The sequence below is a fragment of the Oncorhynchus masou genome, chromosome 20 (assembly GCF_036934945.1).
Source record: "Oncorhynchus masou masou isolate Uvic2021 chromosome 20, UVic_Omas_1.1, whole genome shotgun sequence".
Lineage (NCBI taxonomy): Eukaryota > Metazoa > Chordata > Actinopteri > Salmoniformes > Salmonidae > Oncorhynchus > Oncorhynchus masou.
Genome location: NC_088231.1, coordinates 21608160 through 21635237, shown reverse-complemented (window position 1 = coordinate 21635237; position 27078 = coordinate 21608160). Strand labels below are relative to the sequence as shown.

Here is a 27078-nt window from a genome sequence, read left to right as displayed (position 1 = left end):
TAGCCCTGTCCGAGTGTCCACCTCCATCAGTTAGCCCTGTCCGAGTGTCTGGATTGTTGACATGAACTAGCTATATTTGTTTATATACTTTATCACTGACAACACTCTCCTTCATCAACCTCTCTCTCCAGGAGTCTGTGCGTAAGGCCCAGGAGGAGTTGACTAGACAGAAAGAGGTGATCGTAGCCCAGGACAAAGAGATCAAGGTATGATCACTACATTACTGTCAGTAGTACTGGTGTTGTTATTTACCATGCTGCTCCTCATCATCGTCATGTTGTCGTGGAAACCATCTCGGACACGCAGAACTAAAATCCTTCGTAAAAGCATCAGATGCTGGATCAAGTTCTGCTGGAGATGTAGGTGAAAAGATACTAAGGAGATTAGCAAAGTCGAGCTCCCCCACCACCCCCACCCCACAATGGATCGGTCCACTCAGACAGGTGTCTGAGACTGATGGACTGTGCCATCCCCCACGGCCTCCACAATGGATCAGTCCACTCAGACAGGAACCAATCAGACAGGAGTCTTGTGCACCATTAAAATCTGTTGACCAACAGCCTATCAACCAACCAGTTGACTAAATGGGATCGGCCCTAGCTGTCACTCAGCTAAGAAAGCCTAATATTGCGCGAGACAGTTTTTAATTTATTTCTTTACAAGCATTTAAATGACCAAGAGAATATGGTTATAGGGCTCGTTCAGCGAATCAGACTCGTCTGCCTGATGTTGTTGGGCCTGAAAATGACTTGGAAGATCACTGACTGTTGGCTGAGTTCCACATTGAAGGAGGAGACGCCTCTGTTGTCCTAAAATATTTTATTTGACCTTTATTTAACCAGTAACATGCTTAGTTCCACACTGAAGGAGAAGACGCCTCTGTTGTCCTAAAAGAGGTGTTTCCGGGAAGAGGGGAAAGTCATTTGAGCAACAAACAAGAAAAGACGTTTTACAAAGATTTGTCTGACCGATGTGTGCTACATATAGATATTTTTTGGGGGGGGTTTCCCTGCGTGCAGATGCCCTCATACTGTATCTTAAACGTTTGAATGGTTTGAACCGCGGGATTCGAAGCGTGTCAGTGAGCTGTTACATTCATAGTATCTACAACCGAATGAAAGAGGATCCGACGTCCTGTCGTGAGATTTTACCCAGACCTCAAGTGGTCTTCTGATATGCTTTAAACATTTATGGACCCGAAGTTTGATTTAAAAATAAATAAAAACCTGAGAAAATAGAGGCTCTGGAGACGCTACAATATCAGTTGTTACGTGCATCTGTCCATGAGAGATTACTATAATCTCTGATCTCGGATCAGATCACTTTGTAAAAATATCTCAGTTCTACCCAACTCCTATGAGCTATTTTGACGATGTGATTTCATGTTCCATGATAACAAAGTGTGTGTGTGTGTGTGTGTGTGTGTGTGTGTGTGTGTTTTCCAGGGTAAAAGTACAGAAGCCAACCATATGAGAGAGAGAACCAATGAGTCTCAGTTGAAGATTAAAGAGTTGGAACACAAGATCAGCAAACACCGTAAAGACAGTCAGGAGGCGGCTGCTAAGGTACAGTTACTGATCAACAACAACAAACACCGTAGAGACAGTCAGTTACTGATCAACAACAACAAACACCGTAGAGACAGTCAGTTACTGATCAACAACAACAAACACCGTAGAGACAGTCAGTTACTGATCAACAACAACAAACACCGTAGAGACAGTCAGTTAATGATCAACAACAACAAACACCGTAGAGACAGTCAGTTACTGATCAACAACAACAACAAACACCGTAGAGACATTCAGTTACTGATCAACAACAACAACAAACACCGTAGAGACAGTCAGTTAATGATCAACAACAACAAACACCGTAGAGACAGTCAGTTAATGATCAACAACAACAAACACCGTAGAGACAGTCAGTTAATGATCAACAACAACAAACACCGTAGAGACAGTCAGTTACTGATCAACAACAACAAACACCGTAGAGACAGTCAGTTACTGATCAACAACAACAAACACCGTAGAGACAGTCAGTTACTGATCAACAACAACAAACACCGTAGAGACAGTCAGTTACTGATCAACAACAACAAACACCGTAGAGACAGTCAGGAGGCGGCTGCTAAGGTACAGTTACTAATCAACAACAACAAACACCGTAGAGACAGTCAGTTACTGATCAACAACAACAAACACCGTAAAGACAGTCAGGAGGCTACTGCTAAGGTACAGTTACTGATCAACAACAACAAACACCGTAGAGACAGTCAGTTACTGATCAACAACAACAAACACCGTAGAGACAGTCAGTAACTGATCAACAACAACAAACACCGTAGAGACAGTCAGTTACTGATCAACAACAACAACAAACACCGGAAAGACAGTCAGTTACTGATCAACAACAACAAACACCGTAGAGACAGTCAGTAACTGATCAACAACAACAAACACCGTAGAGACAGTCAGTTACTGATCAACAACAACAAACACCGTAGAGACAGTCAGTAACTGATCAACAACAACAAACACCGTAGAGACAGTCAGTTACTGATCAACAACAACAAACACCGTAGAGACAGTCAGTTAATGATCAACAACAACAAACACCGTAGAGACAGTCAGTTACTGATCAACAACAACAACAAACACCGTAGAGACATTCAGTTACTGATCAACAACAACAACAAACACCGTAGAGACAGTCAGTTAATGATCAACAACAACAAACACCGTAGAGACAGTCAGTTAATGATCAACAACAACAAACACCGTAGAGACAGTCAGTTAATGATCAACAACAACAAACACCGTAGAGACAGTCAGTTACTGATCAACAACAACAAACACCGTAGAGACAGTCAGTTACTGATCAACAACAACAAACACCGTAGAGACAGTCAGTTACTGATCAACAACAACAAACACCGTAGAGACAGTCAGTTACTGATCAACAACAACAAACACCGTAGAGACAGTCAGGAGGCGGCTGCTAAGGTACAGTTACTAATCAACAACAACAAACACCGTAGAGACAGTCAGTTACTGATCAACAACAACAAACACCGTAAAGACAGTCAGGAGGCTACTGCTAAGGTACAGTTACTGATCAACAACAACAAACACCGTAGAGACAGTCAGTTACTGATCAACAACAACAAACACCGTAGAGACAGTCAGTAACTGATCAACAACAACAAACACCGTAGAGACAGTCAGTTACTGATCAACAACAACAACAAACACCGGAAAGACAGTCAGTTACTGATCAACAACAACAAACACCGTAGAGACAGTCAGTAACTGATCAACAACAACAAACACCGTAGAGACAGTCAGTTACTGATCAACAACAACAAACACCGTAGAGACAGTCAGTAACTGATCAACAACAACAAACACCGTAGAGACAGTCAGTTACTGATCAACAACAACAAACACCGTAGAGACAGTCAGTTACTGATCAACTCTGCTTTCTAATCTCCATTTGATCTGTCGTCTCTCCTCATCTCTTTATGTTCATATTCTGTCTGTTTCCAGATCGATCTGTTTGTCTCTTCAGAAGAGAGAGGTCACTAAATCACAGCACTAATGTTCCTTCTGTTAGAGGAACGTGAGAGTCGTGTTCCGCGAGCCAGACTAACATTTATTTGCTCTCTCATCCTGCTCTCTCCATCCCTCTCATCTCTGCTCTCTATCCATCTCTCTCCCTGTCCTCTATCTATCCATCCTTCTCTCTATCCATCTCTCTCCCTGTCCTCTATCTATCCATCCCTCTCTCTATCCATCTCTCTCCCTGTCCTCTATCTATCATCCCTCTCTATCCATCTCTCTCCCTCCCTCTCTCTCCCTGTCCTCTATCCATCCCTATCTCTATCCATCTCTCCCTGTCCTCTATCTATCCATCCCTCTCTCTATCCATCTCTCCCTCCCTCTCTATCCCTCTCTCCCCCTGTCCTCTATCCATCCCTCTCTCCCCCTGTCCTCTATCCATCCCTCTCTCCCCCTGTCCTCTATCCATCCCTCTCTCCCCCTGTCCTCTATCCATCCCTCTCTCCCCCTGTCCTCTATCCATCCCTCTCTCGCCCTGTCCTCTATCCATCCCTCTCTCGCCCTGTCCTCTATCCATCCCTCTCTCGCCCTGTCCTCTATCCATCCCTCTCTCGCCCTGTCCTCTATCCATCCCTCTCTCCCCCTGTCCTCTATCCATCCCTCTCTCCCCCTGTCCTCTATCCATCCCTCTCTCCCCCTGTCCTCTATCCATCCCTCTGTCCTCTATCCATCCCTCTCTCTCCGTCCTCTATCCATCCCTCTCTCTCATCTCTCTGTCCTCTATCCATCTCTCTCCATCCTCTATCCATCCCTCTCTCTATCCATCCCTCTCTCTATCCATCTCTCTCTGTCCTCTATCCATCCCTCTCTCTATCCATCTCTCCCTGTCCTCTATCCATCCCTCTCTCTATCCATCTCTCCCTGTCCTCTATCCATCCCTCTCTCTATCCATCCCTCTCTATCCATCCCTCTCCCTGTCCTCTATCCATCCCTCTCTCTATCCATCCCTCTCTCTATCCATCCCTCTCTCTATCCATCCCTCTCTCTATCCATCCCTCTCTCTATCCATCCCTCTCTCTATCCATCCCTCTCTCTATCCATCCATCTCTCTCCCTGTCCTCTATCCATCCCTCTCTCTATCCATCCCTCTCTCTATCCATCCCTCTCTCTATCCATCTCTCTCCCTGTCCTCTATCCATCCCTCTCTCTATCCATCTCTCCCTGTCCTCTATCCATCCCTCTCTCTATCCATCTCTCCCTGTCCTCTATCCATCCCTCTCTCTATCCATCTCTCCCTGTCCTCTATCCATCCCTCTCTCTATCCATCTCTCCCTGTCCTCTATCCATCCCTCTCTCTATCCATCTCTCCCTGTCCTCTATCCATCACTCTCTCTATCCATCCCTCTCTATCCATCCCTCTCCCTGTCCTCTATCCATCCCTCTCTATCCATCCCTCTCTCTATCCATCCCTCTCTATCCATCCATCCATCCCTCTCTCTATCCATCCCTCTCTCTATCCATCCCTCTCTATCCATCTCTCTCCCTGTCCTCTATCCATCCCTCTCTCTATCCATCCCTCTCTCTATCCATCCCTCTCTCTATCCATCCCTCTCTCTATCCATCCCTCTCTTTATCCATCTCTCTCTATCCCTCTCTCTTTATCCATCCCTCTCTATCCATCCCTCTCTCTATCCATCCCTCTCTATCCATCTCTCTCCCTGTCCTCTATCCATCCCTCTCTCTATCCATCCCTCTCTCTATCCATCCCTCTCTATCCATCCCTCTCTCTCCCCTATCCATCCCTCCCTGTCCTCTATCCATCTCTCTCCCCTATCCATCCCTCTCTCTCCCCTATCCATCCCTCCCTGTCCTCTATCCATCTCTGTCCTCTATCCATCCCTCTCTGTCCTCTATCCATCCCTCTCTCTCCCCTATCCATCCCTCCCTGTCCTCTATCCATCTCTGTCCTCTATCCATCCCTCTCTCTCCCTGTCCTCTATCCATCCCTCTCTCTCCCCTATCCATCCCTCTCTCTCCCCTATCCATCCCTCTCTCTCCCCTATCCATCCCTCTCTCTCCCCTATCCATCCCTCCCTGTCCTCTATCCATCTCTGTCCTCTATCCATCCCTCTCTGTCCTCTATCCATCCCTCTCTCTCCCCTATCCATCCCTCTCTCTCCCCTATCCATCCCTCTCTCCCCTATCCATCCCTCTCTCCTCTATCCATCCCCCTCTCTCCCTGTCCTCTATCCATCCCTCTCTCTCCCCTATCCATCCCTCTCTCCCCTATCCATCCCTCTCTCTCCCCTATCCATCCCTCTCTCTCCCCTATCCATCCCTCTCTCTCCCCTATCCATCCCTCTCTCTCCCCTATCCATCCCTCTCTCTCCCCTATCCATCCCTCTCTCTCCCTGTCCTCTATCCATCCCCCTCTCTCCCTGTCCTCTATCCATCCCCCTCTCTCCCTGTCCTCTATCCATCCCTCTCTCTCCCCTATCCATCCCTCTCTCTCCCCTATCCATCCCTCTCTCCCCTATCCATCCCTCTCTCTCCCCTATCCATCCCTCTCTCCCCTATCCATCCCTCTCTCTCCCCTATCCATCCCTCTCTCTCCCCTATCCATCCCTCTCTCTCCCTGTCCTCTATCCATCCCCCTCTCTCCCTGTCCTCTATCCATCCCTCTCTCTCCCTGTCCTCTATCCATCCATCTCTCTCCGTCCTCTATCCATCCCTCTCTCATCTCTCTCTGTCCTCTATCCATCCCTCTCTCTCATCTCTCTCTGTCCTCTATCCATCCCTCTCTCTCATCTCTCCCTGTCCTCTATCCATCCCTCTCTCTATCCATCTCTCTCCCTGTCCTCTATCCATCCCTCTCTCTATCCATCTCTCCCTGTCCTCTATCCATCCCTCTCTCTATCCATCTCTCCCTGTCCTCTATCCATCCCTCTCTCTATCCATCTCTCCCTGTCCTCTATCCATCCCTCTCTCTATCCATCCCTCTCTATCCATCCCTCTCTCTATCCATCCCTCTCTCTATCCATCCCTCTCTCTATCATCCCTCTCTCTATCCATCCCTCTCTCTATCCATCTCTCTCCCTGTCCTCTATCCATCCCTCTCTCTATCCATCCCTCTCTCTATCCATCCCTCTCTCTATCCATCTCTCTCCCTGTCCTCTATCCATCCCTCTCTCTATCCATCCCTCTCTCTATCCATCCCTCTCTCTATCCATCCCTCTCTCTGTCCATCTATCCATCTCTCCATCCCTCTCTCCAGGTGTCTCGTATGTTAGAGGAACACGAGTGGATCAGTCAGGAGAGAGGCCTGTTCGGCCAGCCCAACTCAGGATACGACTTCAAGGTCAACAACCCTAAAGAGGCGGGCCAGAGGCTGAGGAAGCTGGAGGAGGCCAAGACACGACTGGAGAGATCTGTCAACAAGAGAGCCATGAACATGTTGAGTCAGGCCGAGGAGAGGGTGAGTTTGGGGAGGTGTGTGTGTTTCACATGTTGAGTCAGGCCGAGGAGAGGGTGAGTTTGGGGAGGTGTGTGTTTCACATGTTGAGGAGAGGGTGAGGAGAGGGTGAGTTTGGGGAGGTGTGTGTTTCACATGTTGAGGAGAGGGTGAGGAGAGGGTGAGTTTGGGGAGGTGTGTGTTTCACATGTTGAGGAGAGGGTGAGGAGAGGGTGAGTTTGGGGAGGGGTGTGTTTCACATGTTGAGGAGAGGGTGAGGAGAGGGTGAGGAGAGGGTGAGTTTGGGGAGGTGTGTGTGTTTCACATGTTGAGGAGAGGGTGAGGAGAGGGTGAGTTTGGGGAGGTGTGTGTGTTTCACATGTTGAGGAGAGGGTGAGTTTGGGGAGGTGTGTGTTTCACATGTTGAGGAGAGGGTGAGTTTGGGGAGGTGTGTGTGTGTGTGTTTCACATGTTGAGTCAGGCCGAGGAGAGGGTGAGTTTGGGGAGGTGTGTGTGTGTGTGTTTCACATGTTGAGTCAGGCCGAGGAGAGGGTGAGTTTGGGGAGGTGTGTGTTTCACATGTTGAGGAGAGGGTGAGGAGAAGGTGAGTTTGGGGAGGTGTGTGTTTCACATGTTGAGGAGAGGGTGAGGAGAGGGTGAGTTTGGGGAGGTGTGTGTTTCACATGTTGAGGAGAGGGTGAGGAGAGGGTGAGTTTGGGGAGGTGTGTGTTTCACATGTTGAGGAGAGGGTGAGGAGAGGGTGAGTTTGGGGAGGTGTGTGTGTTTCCTTTGGACCTTGTATCAAATCTATTTGGATCCCCTCTTGGGCCCTTTGAGGTTCTGGCAGATGTCAATAGGTAATGGGAGCACCCTTTTGATATGATTGGAGGAGAGTTGAGAACGTGACCCTTGACCCTGTTTTTACCCTAACTTCCATCAGTATAATGACCTGATGAAGAAGAAGAGGATCGTAGAGAATGACAAGTCTAAGATCCTCCAGACCATCGAGGAGCTGGACCAGAAGAAGAAAGAGGCCCTCAACATCGCCTGGCAGAAGGTCTGTCTGTGTCTGTCTGCCTGGCAGAATGTCTGTCTGTCTGTCTGTCTGGCAGAAGGTCTGTCTGTGTCTGTCTGTCTGGCAGAAGGTCTGTCTGTCTGGCAGAAGGTCTGTCTCTGTGTTTGATAAATGTCTTAATGATACAGGACCATTTTGATGTGAAAACAAGTTGTGTTAAAAAGACACCAGACTGTGTTCGTCCTCTGAGACAGACATTATATCATCACCAGACTGTGTTCGTCCTCTGAGACAGACACTATATCATCACCAGACTGTGTTCGTCCTCTGAGACAGACATTATATCATCACCAGACTGTGTTAGTCCTCTGAGAGACATTATATCATCACCAGACTGTGTTAGTCCTCTGAGACAGACATTATATCATCACCAGACTGTGTTAGTCCTCTGAGACAAAGACATTATATCATCACCAGACTGTGTTAGTCCTCTGAGACAGACATTATATCATCACCAGACTGTGTTAGTCCTCTGAGACAGACATTATATCATCACCAGACTGTGTTAGTCCTCTGAGACAAAGACATTATATCATCACCAGACTGTGTTAGTCCTCTGAGACAGACATTATATCATCACCAGACTGTGTTAGTCCTCTGAGACAGACATTATATCATCACCAGACTGTGTTAGTCCTCTGAGACAGACATTATATCATCACCAGACTGTGTTAGTCCTCTGAGACAGACATTATATCATCACCAGACTGTGTTAGTCCTCTGAGACAGACATTATATCATCACCAGACTGTGTTAGTCCTCTGAGACAGAGACATTATATCATCACCAGACTGTGTTAGTCCTCTGAGACAGACATTATATCATCACCAGACTGTGTTAGTCCTCTGAGACAGAGACATTATATCGTCACCAGACTGTGTTAGTCCTCTGAGACAGACATTATATCATCACCAGACTGTGTTAGTCCTCTGAGACAGACATTATATCATCACCAGACTGTGTTAGTCCTCTGAGACAGACATTATATCATCACCAGACTGTGTTAGTCCTCTGAGACAGAGACATTATATCATCACCAGACTGTGTTAGTCCTCTGAGACAGACATTATATCATCACCAGACTGTGTTAGTCCTCTGAGACAGACATTATATCATCACCAGACTGTGTTAGTCCTCTGAGACATTATATCATCACCAGACTGTGTTCGTCCTCTGAGACAGACAGTATATCATCACCAGACTGTGTTAGTCCTCTGAGACATTATATCATCACCAGACTGTGTTAGTCCTCTGAGACAGACATTATATCATCACCAGACTGTGTTCGTCCTCTGAGACAGACATTATATCATCACCAGACTGTGTTAGTCCTCTGAGACAGACATTATATCATCACCAGACTGTGTTAGTCCTCTGAGACAAAGACATTATATCATCACCAGACTGTGTTAGTCCTCTGAGACAGACATTATATCATCACCAGACTGTGTTAGTCCTCTGAGACAAAGACATTATATCATCACCAGACTGTGTTAGTCCTCTGAGACAAAGACATTATATCATCACCAGACTGTGTTAGTCCTCTGAGACAGACATTATATCATCACCAGACTGTGTTAGTCCTCTGAGACAGACATTATATCATCACCAGACTGTGTTAGTCCTCTGAGACAGACATTATATCATCACCAGACTGTGTTAGTCCTCTGAGACAGACATATCATCACCAGACTGTGTTAGTCCTCTGAGACAGACATTATATCATCACCAGACTGTGTTAGGCCTCTGAGACAGAGACATTATATCATCACCAGACTGTGTTAGTCCTCTGAGACAGACATTATATCATCACCAGACTGTGTTAGTCCTCTGAGACAGACATATCATCACCAGACTGTGTTAGTCCTCTGAGACAGACATTATATCATCACCAGACTGTGTTAGGCCTCTGAGACAGAGACATTATATCATCACCAGACTGTGTTAGTCCTCTGAGACAGACATTATATCATCACCAGACATTATATCATCACCAGACTGTGTTAGTCCTCTGAGACAAAGACATTATATCATCACCAGACTGTGTTAGTCCTCTGAGACAGACATTATATCATCACCAGACTGTGTTAGTCCTCTGAGACAAAGACATTATATCATCACCAGACTGTGTTAGTCCTCTGAGACAGACATTATATCATCACCAGACTGTGTTCGTCCTCTGAGACAGACATTATATCATCACCAGACTGTGTTCGTCCTCTGAGACAGACATTATATCATCACCAGACTGTGTTAGTCCTCTGAGACAGACATTATATCATCACCAGACTGTGTTAGTCCTCTGAGACAGACATTATATCATCACCAGACTGTGTTAGTCCTCTGAGACAGACATTATATCATCACCAGACTGTGTTAGTCCTCTGAGACAGACATTATATCGTCACCAGACTGTGTTAGTCCTCTGAGACAGACATTATATCATCGCCAGACTGTGTTAGTCCTCTGAGACAGACATTATATCATCACCAGACTGTGTTAGTCCTCTGAGACAGACATTATATCATCACCAGACTGTGTTAGTCCTCTGAGACAGACATTATATCATCACCAGACTGTGTTAGTCCTCTGAGACAGACATTATATCATCACCAGACTGTGTTAGTCCTCTGAGACAGACATTATATCATCACCAGACTGTGTTAGTCCTCTGAGACAGACATTATATCATCACCAGACTGTGTTAGTCCTCTGAGACAAAGACATTATATCATCACCAGACTGTGTTAGTCCTCTGAGACAGACATTATATCATCACCAGACTGTGTTAGTCCTCTGAGACAGACATTATATCATCACCAGACTGTGTTAGTCCTCTGAGACAGACATTATATCATCACCAGACTGTGTTAGTCCTCTGAGACAGACATTATATCATCACCAGACTGTGTTAGTCCTCTGAGACAGACATTATATCATCACCAGACTGTGTTAGTCCTCTGAGACAGACATTATATCATCACCAGACTGTGTTAGTCCTCTGAGACAAAGACATTATATCATCACCAGACTGTGTTAGTCCTCTGAGACAAAGACATTATATCATCACCAGACTGTGTTAGTCCTCTGAGACAAAGACATTATATCATCACCAGACTGTGTTAGTCCTCTGAGACAGACATTATATCATCACCAGACTGTGTTAGTCCTCTGAGACAGACATTATATCATCACCAGACTGTGTTAGTCCTCTGAGACAGACACTATATCATCACCAGACTGTGTTAGTCCTCTGAGACAGACATTATATCATCACCAGACTGTGTTAGTCCTCTGAGACAAAGACATTATATCATCACCAGACTGTGTTAGTCCTCTGAGACAGACATTATATCATCACCAGACTGTGTTAGTCCTCTGAGACAGACATTATATCATCACCAGACTGTGTTAGTCCTCTGAGACAGACATTATATCATCACCAGACTGTGTTAGTCCTCTGAGACAGACATTATATCATCACCAGACTGTGTTAGTCCTCTGAGACAGACATTATATCATCACCAGACTGTGTTAGTCCTCTGAGACAGACATTATATCATCACCAGACTGTGTTAGTCCTCTGAGACAAAGACATTATATCATCACCAGACTGTGTTAGTCCTCTGAGACAGACATTATATCATCACCAGACTGTGTTAGTCCTCTGAGACAGACATTATATCATCACCAGACTAACACAGTCTTCTGAGACAAAGACATTATATCATCACCAGACTGTGTTAGTCCTCTGAGACAGACATTATATCATCACCAGACTGTGTTAGTCCTCTGAGACAGACATTATATCATCACCAGACTAACACAGTCTTCTGAGACAAAGACATTATATCATCACCAGACTGTGTTAGTCCTCTGAGACAGACATTATATCATCACCAGACTGTGTTAGTCCTCTGAGACAGACATTATATCATCACCAGACTGTGTTAGTCCTCTGAGACAAAGACATTATATCATCACCAGACTGTGTGTTAGTCCTCTGAGACAGACATTATATCATCACCAGACTGTGTTAGTCCTCTGAGACAGACATTATATCATCACCAGACTGTGTTAGTCCTCTGAGACAGACATTATATCATCACCAGACTGTGTTAGTCCTCTGAGACAGACATTATATCATCACCAGACTGTGTTAGTCCTCTGAGACAAAGACATTATATCATCACCAGACTGTGTTAGTCCTCTGAGACAGACATTATATCACCAGACTGTGTTAGTCCTCTGAAACAGACATTATATCATCACCAGACTGTGTTAGTCCTCTGAGACAAAGTCTAGACACTAACAGGAGCGAAGTCTTCAGGTCTCTGGCAAATTGACTCATCAAACTTTTCTGTCTCCTGTCTCTGTCTCCGTCTCCTCTCGGTCCCCTGTCTCTGTCTCCGTCTTCTCTCGGTCTCCTGTCTCGGTCTCCTCTCTAAAAAATGTGTGTCTCCAGGTGAATAAGGACTTTGGCAGTATCTTCTCCACCCTGCTGCCGGGGGCTGACGCCCGCCTGGCCCCTCCTGAGGGCTGCGGGGCCTTAGAGGGCCTGGAGTTCAAGGTGGCTCTGGGAAACACGTGGAAGGAGAACCTCACTGAACTCAGCGGAGGACAGAGGTACGGGGAGATCAATTTAATCATTAACTGATTGGTTATTGATACATACATTAGATGTTAGACTTGTGCTACTAATTTCCAGTTTACTAACCTCTGCAAACACAATGGTCGTTTACCCAGATCAGCTCTGGGGGGGGGGGGAATCTGATATGATTTGGACAAAACACCAATCGGTGTGAAAAATATCAGAATTGTACTGCCTGTGTGCACGCGGTCAGATGATGGATTAAGACGGCTCTTTTGATTGGCTAGCGATCAGTAACACTAGCTCTGATTCTATTGAAGTGGACTCAGGTGAACAGAATGGTCCTCTTTGGCCGAACTCACGTGAAACTGTGTGTATTTTCCCACGTTATAGTTTGATTTAAAAAAAACTAACATTCTCATCCATCTACACACACTACATAATGTGACAAAGCGAAAAGTTTTTTTTTTTTTTTTTTTTTAATACAGAAAAGAAATCTGAATTATCCTATTGACATCAGTATTCAGACTCTTTGCTGTGAGACTTGAAATGGAGCTGAGGTGCATCCCGTTTCCATTGACCCCTTGAGATGTTTCTACAACTTGATTGGAAAGGCACACACCTGTCTATATATAAGGTCCCACACCTGTCGGTGCATGTCAGAGCAAAAACCAAGCCATGAGGTCGAAGGAATTATCCGTAGAGCTCCGAGACAGGATTGTGTCGAGGCACAGATCTGGGGAATGGTAAAGACAGTAATTTGTGAACGATACAGTTTGCAAAGATGGATAGACACGGCCGTTTCACTTCATAAAAAGGAAGAAAGAAAAAACAAATCTAAAAGATTATTTAAAAACACAGTGGCCTCCATTTTGAAATGGAAGACGTTTGGAACCACCAAGACTCTTCCTGGCTGCACGGCCAAACTGACCAATCGGGGGAGAAGGGCCTCGGTCAGGGAGGTGACCAAGAACCTGATGGAGACTCAGACAGAGCTCTAGAGCTCCTCTGTGGAGATGGGAGAACCTTCCAGAAGGACAACCATCTCTGCAGCACTCCACCAATCAGGCCTTTATGGTAGAGTGGCCAGACGGAAGCCACTCCTCAGTAAAAGGCACATGAAGACTCTCAGACCATGAGAAACAAGATTCTCTGGTGAAACCAAGATTGAACTCTTTGGCCTGAAGGCCAAGCATCACGTCTGGAGGAAACATGGCTCCATCCCTACGGTGAAGCATGGTGGTGGTGGCAGCATCATGCTGTGGGGATGTTTTTCAGGGACTGGGAGACTAGTGTACGGTGTAGAATAGAGAAAAGTACAGAGATCCTTGATGTAAACCTGCTACAGAGCACTCAGGACCTCAGACTGGGGTGAAGGTTCACCTTCCAACAGGTCAAAGACCCTAAGCACAGAGCCAAGACAACGCAGGAGTGGCTTCGGGACAAGTCTCTGAATGTCCTTGAGTGGCCCAGCCAGAGGCCGGACTTGAACCCGATCGAACAACTCTGGAGAGACCTGAAAGCGACGCTCCCCATCCAACCTGACAGAGCTTGAGAGGATCTGCAGAGAAGGGAGAAACTCCCCAAATACAGGTGTGCCAAGTTTGTAGCGTCATGCCCAAGAAGACTGGAGGCTGTAATCGCTGTCAAAGGTGCTTCAAAGTAAAGGGTCTGACTTATGAGAATGTGGTATTTTCTAATTTAAATACATTTTCACGGGTTATTGAGTTGAGGTAAAAACACACAATATAATCCATTATAGGGTCAGGCTGTAACGTAACAAAATGTGGAATAGGTCAAGGGTCTGAATGCACTGCAACTGTGTTCCAGGTCTCTGGTAGCCTTGTCTCTGATCCTTGCCATGTTGCTGTTTAAACCTGTGTTCCAGGTCTCTGGTAGCCTTGTCTCTGATCCTGTCCATGTTGCTGTTTAAACCTGTGTTCCAGGTCTCTGGTAGCCTTGTCTCTGATCCTGTCCATGTTGCTGTTTAAACCTGTGTTCCAGGTCTCTGGTAGCCTTGTCTCTGATCCTGGCCATGTTGCTGTTTAAACCTGTGTTCCAGGTCTCTGGTAGCCTTGTCTCTGATCCTGGCCATGCTCCTGTTTAAACCTGTGTTCCAGGTCTCTGGTAGCCTTGTCTCTGATCCTGGCCATGTTGCTGTTTAAACCTGTGTTCCAGGTCTCTGGTAGCCTTGTCATGTTGCTGTTTAAACCTGTGTTCCAGGTCTCTGGTAGCCTTGTCTCTGATCCTGGCCATGTTGCTGTTTAAACCTGCTCCCATCTACATCTTGGACGAAGTGGATGCTGCCCTGGACCTCTCACACACACAGAACATAGGACAGATGTTGAGGACACATTTCACACACTCCCAGGTAACACACCAGTCCTACACACACTGGGGGGGCAGGGTAGACTAGTGGTTAGAGTGTAGAGGAGGCAGGGTAGCCTAGTGGTTAGTGAAGAGGAGGTAGGGTAGACTAGTGGTTAGAGTGTAGAGGAGGTAGGGTAGCCTAGTGGTTAGTGAAGAGGAGGTAGGGTAGCCTAGTGGTTAGAGTGTAGAGGAGGTAGGGTAGCCTAGTGGTTAGAGTGTAGAGGCGGCAGGGTAGCCTAGTGGTTAGAGTGTAGAGGAGGCAGGTAGCCTAGTGGTTAGTGTAGAGGAGGTAGGGTAGCCTAGTGGTTAGTGAAGAGGAGGTAGGGTAGCCTAGTGGTTAGAGTGTAGAGGCGGCAGGGTAGTCTAGTGGTTTGAGTGTAGGAGGCAGGGTAGCCCAGAGGTTAGAGTGTAGAGGAGGTAGGACACACTGGGGGGGGCAGGGTAGCCTAGTGGTTAGAGTGTAGAGGTGGAAGGGTAGCCCAGAGGTTAGAGCGTCGGACTAATAACCGTAAAGGTTGCAAGATCGGATCCCCGAGCTGACAAGGTAAACACCTGTCGTTCTGCCCCTGAAACAAGGCAGTTAACCCACTGTTTCTAGTCCGTTGTGGTAAAATAAAACTTGTTAACAGAACCCATTTAGTCTCCATTTCATAAATCTTTGTTTCCAAATCTTTGTGTCTCTCTAAAGCTGTTTTCTCCTCTCTGTAGTTTGTGGTGGTCTCTCTGAAGGACGGCATGTTCACCAACGCCAACGTTCTGTTCAAGACCAAGTTTGTAGACGGGGTGTCTGCCGTGTCCCGTACCACCCAGGCCCAACCAGACCAGAACAAGGGGCCGCGAAAAGGCCCGTCTCATCGGCCGCAGGCACAAAAAAGAATCGCCAGCTAGAGAGGCTCACTGATGGGTCTTCACTAAAAGCCTTTCTACGATTATTTAATTGTCCGTTCCACTAGCCGTCTGGCTTAACATGAAACCTGCATATAGCAAGTCTTCTGTCCTTGTATACAGATGTTTGTGTGTCTGAAATATACTGTTCTACACCATGTATTTTAATGTTTTGTTGCTTAAAATTAAAGACCCCTTTCACAAACACAGTCTGGCGTAGTTTAAAACCCAAATAATGACGTCTTCAAAGCTCAAGGGTAGTTTATTTATTTATTTTGGAGACAAATTCACAAGAATTACATGCCTCCCTCTCACACCAAACCCGACCCCCGCTGTTCATTGTTGGGTTTTTAATCAACATGGCTGAAAATATATATATTTTTTTACACATGCAAACTGGGGGAAAGAAGTAACTACCTAGTTCAGACGGAGAAACATCACTGGTCACCAACTCTAGTTCTGAAGAGCTCCAGATGTAGGTGCAGGCTTTGGGTCCAACCCAGCACTAGTTAACATCAAAACCAGTGCAGGAGTTCACCAGAACTGAGCACTGGTTTCTCAACAGTATTGTGGAGCTCCGGCACCTATTTCAGTCCAAACCGTGATAAGCGTTGGGCTGGAACAAAAGCCTGCTCACCTTGAAGATCAGGGGTGTTCATCTCATTCCGTGTCCACAGGGTTTTCCCCTTTCAATTAAAGACCAGGAGAGTTCCTTACTAAAGACCTGGACAACCAGGCGAGGAGAGTTCCTTACTAAAGACCAGGACAACCAGGTGAGGAGAGTTCCTTACTAAAGACAACCAGGTGAGGGGAGTTCCTTACTAAAGATTTAGACAACCAGGTGAGGAGAGTTCCTTACTAATTAGTGACCTTTAAATTCATCAAATCAAGTACGAGGGAGAAGGGAAGACACTCAGCCCTCTGTGGAATGAGCTGTTTGGCTGGAACAACAGCCTCCAAAAACCCAGTAGCTCTGCAGGACCAGGGAGTTGACAACCAATGTGTTAAATAAAGTTGCAGTATCGTCCCAAATGGCAACCTTTATTCCCCACTAGTAGTGTTTAGAGGATCAGGGCACCATGTGGGACGTACCATTGTAGTTCATCAGTAGGGGTGTACTGTTCTGGCTGCTGTCGGAGAGAAAGAAGGGAGCCGTTTCCTAGCTGTTACACAGAACCTAACGGCACCAGATTCCCAAACTGACCAGGACTTGTTTTTTTTTAAATTAAGTACGTTAAGACTAAAACAAACACCATCTCTAACTGATTTTAGTTTGGGAAATCTATTCCAAAGTCTCCATGTGATCCTTTACAAATCCAAACAAGATTTTAAAATGGATGTTTTTAGTCAATTATAATCATTGTGATCCGTCTGCTCAACAAAACAAAGGAATGGTTGTCCCGCGGTTGAATCGAGTTGATCCCTGGACTGCAAAAGTGTACCACTTCAGAGCATAGAATCCTATGGGATCTGGTCAACAGTAGGGCACTATATAGGGAATAGGGTGCTGTTTGTTTACATAGTGAGTTGATATGGCGTTTAACATTTATAAATGACCCAGCCAGCCGTCCACCCATTGACACAACACACATAATAATCATCACGCCTGTCCACAGAGATCAGGGGGTGTGTTCAGGGTTGACTAGGTGTGTGTGTGTGTTCAGGGTTGACTAGGTAGGTGTGTGTGTGTGTTCAGGGTTGACTAGGGGGTGTGTGTGTGTGTTCAGGGTTGACTAGGGGGGTGTGTGTGTTCAGGGTTGACTAGGGGGGTGTGTGTGTTCAGGGTTGACTAGGTAGGTGTGTGTTCAGGGTTGACTAGGGGGGTGTGTGTGTTCAGGGTTGACTAGGGGGTGTGTGTGTTCAGGGTTGACTAGGGGGGTGTGTGTGTTCAGGGTTGACTAGGGGGTGTGTGTGTTCAGGGTTGACTAGGGGGGGGTGTTCAGGGTTGACTAGGGGGTGTGTGTGTTCAGGGTTGACTAGGTAGGTGTGTGTGTTCAGGGTTGACTAGGTAGGTGTGTGTGTTCAGGGTTGACTAGGGGGGTGTGTGTTCAGGGTTGACTAGGGGGGTGTGTGTGTTCAGGGTTGACTAGGGGGGTGTGTGTGTTCAGGGTTGACTAGGGGGGGTGTGTGTTCAGGGTTGACTAGGGGGTGTGTGTTCAGGGTTGACTAGGGGGTGTGTGTGTTCAGGGTTGACTAGGGGGTGTGTGTGTTCAGGGTTGACTAGGGGGGGTGTGTGTTCAGGGTTGACTCTGGATGGTCCTCCGTAGTTCCTGGGCCTTGTCTCGTAGGTCAGGTCTGCTGTCTGTCTGCAGGGTGGACAGTGAACGCTGCAGCTGTTCGCGACTCTTTCCGGAGACACACTCCCACTGACCGCTCTCTGGAACGACACACACACACAGTCTCCTTCAGGGTCCAGGAGGGGACTCGATCCGTCCCCCCTTCAGGCTCTAGGAGGGGACTCGATCCGTCCCCCCTCAGGGAGACACACTATCTGTCCCCCCTCAGGGTCCAGGAGGGGACACACTGTCCCCCTCGGGGACACACACACTCTGTCCCCCCTCAGGGAGAAAATGAATCCCCTTCAGAGTTTAGGAGATGAATAGTTTTCAAAACAGAAGATGACGCAGTGCTCATGAATATATTTTGTTCTCAAATGTTGGCTCAGGTTTCAGTAAAATAACCTCCTAGACATCGTGTGCTTCAAAATTCACCTCAAACACAGTCCTATATTCTAGGCACGGAAGGTCACACTGGTGCTTTCACTTCCTGGGTTAAAGACCCCCCCCCCCTTTTAGAAGAGTTGAGAGAAGTGGGACTAGTCATATCGCCCTGGAAACAGACTGAACTTAGACTCACCTCCTGTCCTCTTCACCAGTAGTTCCACAACAGACAACGCTTCGGTCCTCACAGAGGAGTAACTCTTGTTCTCTACAGGAGGAAACAATTTAAATAAAAAAAAACATTGTGAATCTCTCTGATAAGAAACATCTAGGATCACAGTTTCCCCACACCCGGATTAAAAATCATGATTTACTCAAATGCTTCCCTAGTGGGTGTGTGAGAGCAGTGTGGAGGTCTTCCCTAGTGGGTGTGTGAGAGCAGTGTGGAGGTCTTCCCTAGTGGGGGTGTGTGAGAGCAGTGTGGAGGTCTTCCCTAGTGGGGGTGTGTGAGAGCAGTGTGGAGGTCTTCCCTAGTGGGGGTGTGTGAGAGCAGTGTGGAGGTCTTCCCTAGTGGGGGTGTGTGAGAGCAGTGTGGAGGTCTTCCCTAGTGGGTGTGTGAGAGCAGTTTGGAGGTCTTCCCTAGTGGGTGTGTGAGCAGTGTACAGGTCTTCCCTAGTGGGTGTGTGTGAGCAGTGTACAGGTCTTCCCTAGTGGGGGTGTGTTAGCAGTGTACAGGTCTTCCCTAGTGGGTGTGTGAGCAGTGTACAAGTCTTCCCTAGTGGGGGTGTGTTAGCAGTGTACAGGTCTTCCCTAGTGGGTGTGTGAGAGCAGTGTACAGGTCTTCCCTAGTGGGTGTGAGAGCAGTGTTCAGGTCTTCCCTAGTGGGGGGTGTGTGAGCAGTGTACAGGTCTTCCCTAGTGGGGTGTGTGTGAGCAGTGTTCAGGTCTTCCCTAGTGGGTGTGTGAGAGCAGTGTTCAGGTCTTCCCCAGTGGGGGTGTGAGTAGTGTACAGGTCTTACCTAGTGGGTGTGTGAGAGCGCTGCATGTCTCTGTGAGAATAAGGGACAAGGCTGTGAAGTTCTGGTTGTCTTTCTCTTTCTCCAACAGTAGCAACCTACACAGGAAGGAACAACAGGATAAAATCTTTATCAAATCAGATGGAGACCAACATGTACCAGTCAGATGGGAGTCAGAAAGGAAAGGACAGGAGAGGATAGGCATGGCAGCAGCTCCACCTCGCCCTCCGATAGGCTAGAGGAAGCAGCTCCACCTCCGATAGGCTAGAGGAAGCAGCTCCACCTCCGATAGGCTAGAGGAAGCAGCTCCACCTCCGATAGGCTAGAGGAAGCAGCTCCACCTCCGATAGGCTAGAGGAAGCAGCTCCACCTCCGATAGGCTAGAGGAAGCAGCTCCACCTCCGATAGGCTAGAGGAAGCAGCTCCACCTCCGATAGGCTAGAGGAAGCAGCTCCACCTCCGATAGGCTAGAGGAAGCAGCTCCACCTCCGATAGGCTAGAGGAAGCAGCTCCACCTCCGATAGGCTAGAGGAAGCAGCTCCACCTCCGATAGGCTAGAGGAAGCAGCTCCACCTCCGATAGGCTAGAGGAAGCAGCTCCACCTCCGATAGGCTAGAGGAAGCAGCTCCACCTCCGATAGGCTAGAGGAAGCAGCTCCACCTCGCCCTCCGATAGGCTAGAGGAAGCAGCTCCACCTCCGATAGGCTAGAGGAAGCAGCTCCACCTCGCCCCCCTGATAGGCTAGAGGAAGCAGCTCCACCTCGCCCTCCGATAGGCTAGAGGAAGCAGCTCCACCTCGCCCTCCGATAGGCTAGAGGAAGCAGCTCCACCTCGCCCTCCGATAGGCTAGAGGAAGCAGCTCCACCTCGCCCTCCGATAGGCTAGACACATGTTTTAAGTCTTTCAGATCTAGATAGGCGTAGAACAGGGCTCTCCAACCCTGTTCCTGTAGAGAAACCCTCCTGTAGAGAACCCCTCCTGTAGGTTTAAACTCCAACCCTGTTCCTGGAGAGAGACCCTCCTGTAGGTTTAAACTCCAACCCTGTTCCTGGAGAGAACCCCTCCTGTAGAGAAACCCCTCCTGTAGGTTTAAACTCCAACCCTGTTCCTGTAGAGAAACCCTCCTGTAGAGAACCCCTCCTGTAGGTTTAAACTCCAACCCTGTTCCTGGAGAGAGACCCTCCTGTAGGTTTAAACTCCAACCCTGTTCCCGTAGAGAGACCCTCCACAACCTTCATAGACTGTGTGTTTGTGTCCTTACCTCTGGAAGTATGTCTTCATAGACTGTAGCACCCCCACCTGGACCCTCCATGTACTGAGTTTCAACCTCTCACACATTAGACAGCACAGGTCCAACTGGAAACGCTCTGGGAACATGGGAGACAAACAGCATTAAACACACAGTACTGCAATACAATCACTTCTCATATAATCACCTTATTGTTTTGGCTTCTATTGACATTAGACCAAAACATTTACAAATCTCACCCTGGGTTTGTGCGGTCGATGGGCCAGTCAGAACCTTACCCTGGGTTTGTGCCGTCGTTGGGCCAGTCAGAACCTTACCCTGGGTTTGGGCCAGTCAGAACCTTACCCTGGGTTTGTGCGGTCATTGGGCCAGTCAGAACCTTACCCTGGGTTTGGGCCAGTCAGAACCTTACCCTGGGTTTGGGCCAGTCAGAACCTTACCCTGGGTTTGGGCCAGTCAGAACCTTACCCTGGGTTTGGGCCAGTCAGAACCTTACCCTGGGTTTGGGCCAGTCAGAACCTTACCCTGGGTTTGGGCCAGTCAGAACCTTACCCTGGGTTTGTGTGTTGTTGGGCCAGTCAGAACCTTACCCTGGGTTTGTGCCGTCGTTGGGCCAGTCAGAACCTTACCCTGGGTTTGTGTGTTGTTGGGCCAGTCAGAACCTCACCCTGGGTTTGTGCCGTCGTTGGGCCAGTCAGAACCTTACCCTGGGTTTGTGTGTTGTTGGGCCAGGTCTTGCCCAGCGTCTGGAAGGCACAGAGTAGAGCTTCAGTCTGCAGCTCCTTCTCCTTCTCATCCCGATCGTCATCACTGTCATGTCTCAACCTCGAAGTTGCGGCAGAGTTCTGTAACACAGGATTCGACATCACACATTTTGGACCAATCGATAGAACGCTGATGTCATAAAGGAGAAATACAGAAACTCTGTCCGTCCGTCTCTCGCTCACCTTCTTAATGAGTGGTATGAGTATGTCTGCCATGTCACTGAAGCGGTCTTCCTCTGTGGCCTGCAGGACGTCAGCAGCACAGCCCAGGGCAGCCATCTTGTAGACCAGGTTGTCTTTACGACACTCCTTCAACACCAGATCTATCACCTCTGGTACACTGGGCTGGCCCGGGGAGGACTTCTGGAGTTCACCACTAACACACAACATCATCATTATCATCACCAACATCATCCCCCTCATTCTCACCAACATCATCCCCTTCATTCTCAACAACATCATCCCCCTCATTAACACCAACATCATCCCCCTCATTAACACCAACATCATCCCCCTCATTAACACCAACATCATCCCCCTCATTAACACCAACATCATCCCCCTCATTAACACCAACATCATCCCCCTCATTCTCAACATCATCCCCCTCATTAACACCAACATCATCCCCCTCATTAACACCAACATCATCCCCCTCATTAACACCAACATCATCCCCCTCATTAACACCAACATCATCCCCCTCATTAACACCAACATCATCCCCCTCATTAACACCAACATCATCCCCCTCATTAACACCAACATCATCCCCCTCATTAACACCAACATCATCCCCCTCATTAACACCAACATCATCCCCCTCATTATCACCATCCTCCTCCTCATTATCACCATCCTCCTCCTCATTATCACCATCCTCCTCCTCATTATCACCATCCTCCTCCTCATTATCACCATCCTCCTCCTCATTATCACCATCCTCCTCCTCATTATCACCATCCTCCCCCTCATTATCACCATCCTCCCCCTCATTATCACCATCCTCCTCCTCATTATCACCATCCTCCTCCTCATTATCACCATCCTCCTCCTCATTATCACCATCCTCCTCCTCATCACCAACATCTTCCCCCTCATTTTCACCAACATCCTCATTATCACCAACATCCTCATTATCACCAACATCCTCATTATCACCAACACCCTCATCACAGGGACAAGAGACAGACTGCTCCTAGTGTCAGAAGGAGAGGAGAAACCATACCTGCACTTAGACACAACAGAGCCGATGGCGTTCAACAGCTCCTCCTGCGGACAAACAAACAACTGGTGTGAGAAGACATCTGTACTAAACACTAGACACAAACAACTGGTGTGAGAAGACATCTGTACTAGACACAAACAAACTGGTGTGAGAAGACATCTGTACTAAACACAAACAACTGGTGTGAGAAGACATCTGTACTAAACACTAGACACAAACAACTGGTGTGAGAAGACATCTGTACTAAACACTAGACACAAACAAACTGGTGTGAGAAGACATCTGTACTAGACACAAACAAACTGGTGTGAGAAGACATCTGTACTAGACACAAACAACTGGTGTGAGAAGACATCTGTACTAAACACTAGACACAAACAAACTGGTGTGAGAAGACATCTGTACTAAACACTAGACACAAACAAACTGGTGTGAGAAGACATCTGTACTAAACACTAGACACAAACAAACTGGTGTGAGAAGACATCTGTACTAAACACAAACAACTGGTGTGAGAAGACATCTGTACTAAACACTAGACACAAACAAACTGGTGTGAGAAGACATCTGTACTAAACACAAACAACTGGTGTGAGAAGACATCTGTACTAAACACTAGACACAAACAAACTGGTGTGAGAAGACATCTGTACTAAACACTAGACACAAACAAACTGGTGTGAGAAGACAGCTGTACTAAACACTAGACACAAACAAACTGGTGTGAGAAGACATCTGTACTAAACACTAGACACAAACAAACTGGTGTGAGAAGACATCTGTACTAAACACAAACAACTGGTGTGAGAAGACATCTGTACTAAACACTAGACACAAACAAACTGGTGTGAGAAGACATCTGTACTAAACACAAACAACTGGTGTGAGAAGACATCTGTACTAAACACTAGACACAAACAAACTGGTGTGAGAAGACATCTGTACTAAACACTAGACACAAACAAACTGGTGTGAGAAGACATCTGTACTAAACACTAGACACAAACAAACTGGTGTGAGAAGACATCTGTACTAAACACAAACAACTGGTGTGAGAAGACATCTGTACTAAACACTAGACACAAACAAACTGGTGTGAGAAGACATCTGTACTAAACACAAACAACTGGTGTGAGAAGACATCTGTACTAAACACTAGACGCAAACAAACTGGTGTGAGAAGACATCTGTACTGGACACAAACAACTGGTGTGAGAAGACATCTGTACTAAACACTAGACACAAACAACTGGTGTGAGAAGACATCTGTACTAAACACTAGACACAAACAAACTGGTGTGAGAAGACAGCTGTACTAAACACAAGTTGGTCAAGTTAATTACAACCTCATCTCTTATAAGCACCTCCCCCCCTTCTACCGACCACTTTATCTCACACACACACACACACACACACACACACACACACCTTTCCAGTCCAGGTGCGTCCAACCAGTCCCTGCAGTAGAGCGGACAACACCATACCCAGGTGAGGGGCGACCAGAGAACCCGTCTGTTGCTTAGCGATGGACGCCATGGCAGCCGCGCCCTGGGCCTTCATCTTCCACGACTGGGACTGCAAGGCCTTCTGGGTAATGTCGATCAGCTCCGTCATGTAGAGGCGGATGCCCCCAAAGCTTCCTGGAAGACACGACGAGAGGTCAGGGGTTGAAAAGGTCAAAGTGTATCGTCTTTTCTATTTATTTATTTTTAAACCTCTTTCTTCGTGGGAATCCAGGTGGTCGTCGGAGGAAGGCCCTAAAAATGGTCAAAGACCCCAGTCAGACTGTTCTCTCTACTACCGCATGGCAAGCGGTACCGGAGTGCCAAGTCGAGGACAAAAAGGCTTCTCAACAGCTTCTACCCCCAAGCCATAAAACTCCTGAACAGGTAACCAATGGTTACCTGGACTATCTGCATTGTGTCCCCCCACCAACGCCTCTTTTTACGCTGCTGCTCCTCTCTGTTTATCATATATGTAGAGTCACTTTAACTATACATTCATGTACATACTACCTCAATTGGGCCGACCAACCAGTGCTCCCGCACATTGGCTACCCGGACTATCTGCATTGTGTCCCACCACCCGCCAACCCCTCTTTTTACACTACTGCTACTCTCTGTTCATCATATATGTAGAGTCACTTCAACTTCACTAGGGTAGGGAGCAGCATTTGGAATTTGGGATGAAAAGCGTGCCCAAAGTAAACTGCCTGCTACTCAGGCCCAGAAGCTAGGATATGGATATAATTGGTATATTTGGATAGAAAACACCCTATAAAGTTTCTAAAACTGTTAAAATAATGTCTGAGTATAACAGAACTGAAATGGCAGGCGGAAACCAAGAGGAAAATCCATCCAGGAAGGACTATTATTTTGAAAGGCTGTTTTTCCATTGAAAGCCTATCCACCATACAAAGACTTAGGACCCAGTTCACGATCTCTATGGCTTCCTCTACATGTGGCCAGTCTTTTAGGCATTGTTTCAGGCTTTTACTCTGAAAAACAAGGGAGATACAGCACTTTCAATGAGAGGACAGTGGCCACTTCCAGACATGAGTCCTGCGTGTGACCGGGAGAGTGCCTTTCTGGTTTCTCCTTTTCTATTGATGAAGCTTTTGTCCGGTTTAAATATTATTGATAATTTATGACAAAAACAACCCAAGGATTGATTTTAAACATCGTTTGACATGTTTCTACTAACTTTTATTGTACTTTTTTGACTTTTCGTCTGTCTGTTGAGAGCGAGCATTTGTGCCTTTTGGATTTCTGAACTAAACGCACCAACAAAACTGAGTTTTTTTGGGACATAAAGAGGGACATTATCGAACAAAACAAAACATTTATTGTGTAACATGGAGCCCTATGAGTGCCACCAGATGAAGGTCAAAGGTTAGTGATTCATTTAAAATCGCTATTTCTGACTGTTGCGAGTCCTCTCCTTGGCTGGAAAATGTCTGTATGGTTTCTTGTGGCTAGGCGCTGTCCTAACATAACCGCATGGTCTGCTTTCGCCGTAGAGCCTTTTTGAAATCGGACACTGCGGCTGGATTAACGAGAAGTTTACCTTTAAAATGGTGTATGTTTATGAGGAATTTTAATGATGAGATTTCTGTTGTTTTGAATTTGGCGCCCTGCACTTTCACTGGCTGTTGTCGAGGTGAGACGCTACCGTCCCACAGATACCAGAGCTACCATCCCACTGATACCAGAGCAACCGTCCCACTGATACCAGAGCTACCGTCCCACAGATACCAGAGCTACCGTCCCACAGATACCAGAGCTACCGTCCCACAGATACCAGAGCTACCGTCCCACAGATACCAGAGCTACCGTCCCACTGATACCAGAGCTACCGTCCCACTGATACCAGAGCTACCGTCCCACAGATACCAGAGCTACCGTCCCACAGATAGAGCTACCGTCCCACTGATACCAGAGCTACCGTCCCACAGATACCAGAGCTACCGTCCCACAGATACCAGAGCTACCGTCCCACAGATAGAGCTACCGTCCCACTGATACCAGAGCTACCGTCCCACTGATACCAGAGCTACCGTCCCACTGATACCAGAGCTACCGTCCCACTGATACCAGAGCTACCGTCCCACTGATACCAGAGCTACCGTCCCACAGATACCAGAGCTACCGTCCCACAGATACCAGAGCTACCGTCCCACTGATACCAGAGCTACCGTCCCACTGATACCAGAGCTACCGTCCCACTGAATCTCTAATGGCACAGCTAACACAGCAATGCAGTGCCTTTGACCAGACACTCGCTCTACAGAGCCTTAGTCCATAGTGACTCTCCCCTGTGAGTGTTTCTCTGACCAGGTGTGTGTGTGTTTCTCTCTCCTCTCTCTCTCTCTGACCAGAGGTGTGTTTCTCTCCTCTCTCTCTCTGACCAGAGGTGTTTCTCTCTCCTCTCTCTCTCTCTGACCAGAGGTGTTTCTCTCTCCTCTCTCTCTCTGACCAGAGGTGTTTCTCTCTCCTCTCTCTCTCTGACCAGGTGTGTGTTTCTCTCTGACCAGGTGTGTTTCTCTCCTCTCTCTCTGACCAGGTGTGTGTTTCTCTCCTCTCTCTCTGACCAGGTGTTTCTCTCCTCTCTCTCTGACCAGGTGTGTTTCTCTCCTCTCTCTCTGACCTGGTACGTGTTCCTGCCAGACTTCGTTCCACAGCGTGGCGTCGTGGCTCTCCCCCTTCTCCTCGTCTGGTCCCGGCGCCT

The 27078-nt window shown here is 47.3% G+C and overlaps 2 protein-coding genes across 4 annotated transcripts in view; one reads left to right on the top strand and one right to left on the bottom strand.

Annotated features, from left to right (window-relative positions):
- Positions 1 to 16140, top strand: part of smc2 (structural maintenance of chromosomes 2) — a gene marked incomplete at its 5' end in the record, with an annotated part of 50527 nt that extends 34387 nt beyond the window's left edge. Inside the window, 8 exon segments of the mRNA XM_064925921.1 lie at positions 132 to 206; positions 1446 to 1565; positions 6838 to 7038; positions 7955 to 8071; positions 12555 to 12715; positions 14904 to 15051; positions 15759 to 15883; positions 15885 to 16140. Of these exon segments, the coding sequence (XP_064781993.1) occupies positions 132 to 206; positions 1446 to 1565; positions 6838 to 7038; positions 7955 to 8071; positions 12555 to 12715; positions 14904 to 15051; positions 15759 to 15883; positions 15885 to 15951 (1014 nt within the window).
- A 51-nt stretch (positions 16141 to 16191) lies between these two features.
- ecpas (Ecm29 proteasome adaptor and scaffold) overlaps positions 16192 to 27078 on the bottom strand; it is a 176247-nt gene continuing 165360 nt past the window's right edge. For all 3 annotated transcript variants that reach the window (XM_064926747.1, XM_064926748.1, XM_064926750.1), the window contains 9 exons: positions 26998 to 27078; positions 24280 to 24491; positions 22852 to 22895; positions 21807 to 21999; positions 21566 to 21704; positions 20872 to 20977; positions 19614 to 19708; positions 18792 to 18863; positions 16192 to 18312 (listed from right to left, as the gene is read on the bottom strand). The exon at positions 26998 to 27078 is cut by the window's right edge and continues 117 nt beyond it. In XM_064926747.1, coding sequence (XP_064782819.1) covers positions 18173 to 18312; positions 18792 to 18863; positions 19614 to 19708; positions 20872 to 20977; positions 21566 to 21704; positions 21807 to 21999; positions 22852 to 22895; positions 24280 to 24491; positions 26998 to 27078 — 1082 coding nt within the window. In that variant the 3' untranslated portion in view covers positions 16192 to 18172. The remainder of the gene's footprint in view (positions 18313 to 18791; positions 18864 to 19613; positions 19709 to 20871; positions 20978 to 21565; positions 21705 to 21806; positions 22000 to 22851; positions 22896 to 24279; positions 24492 to 26997) is intronic.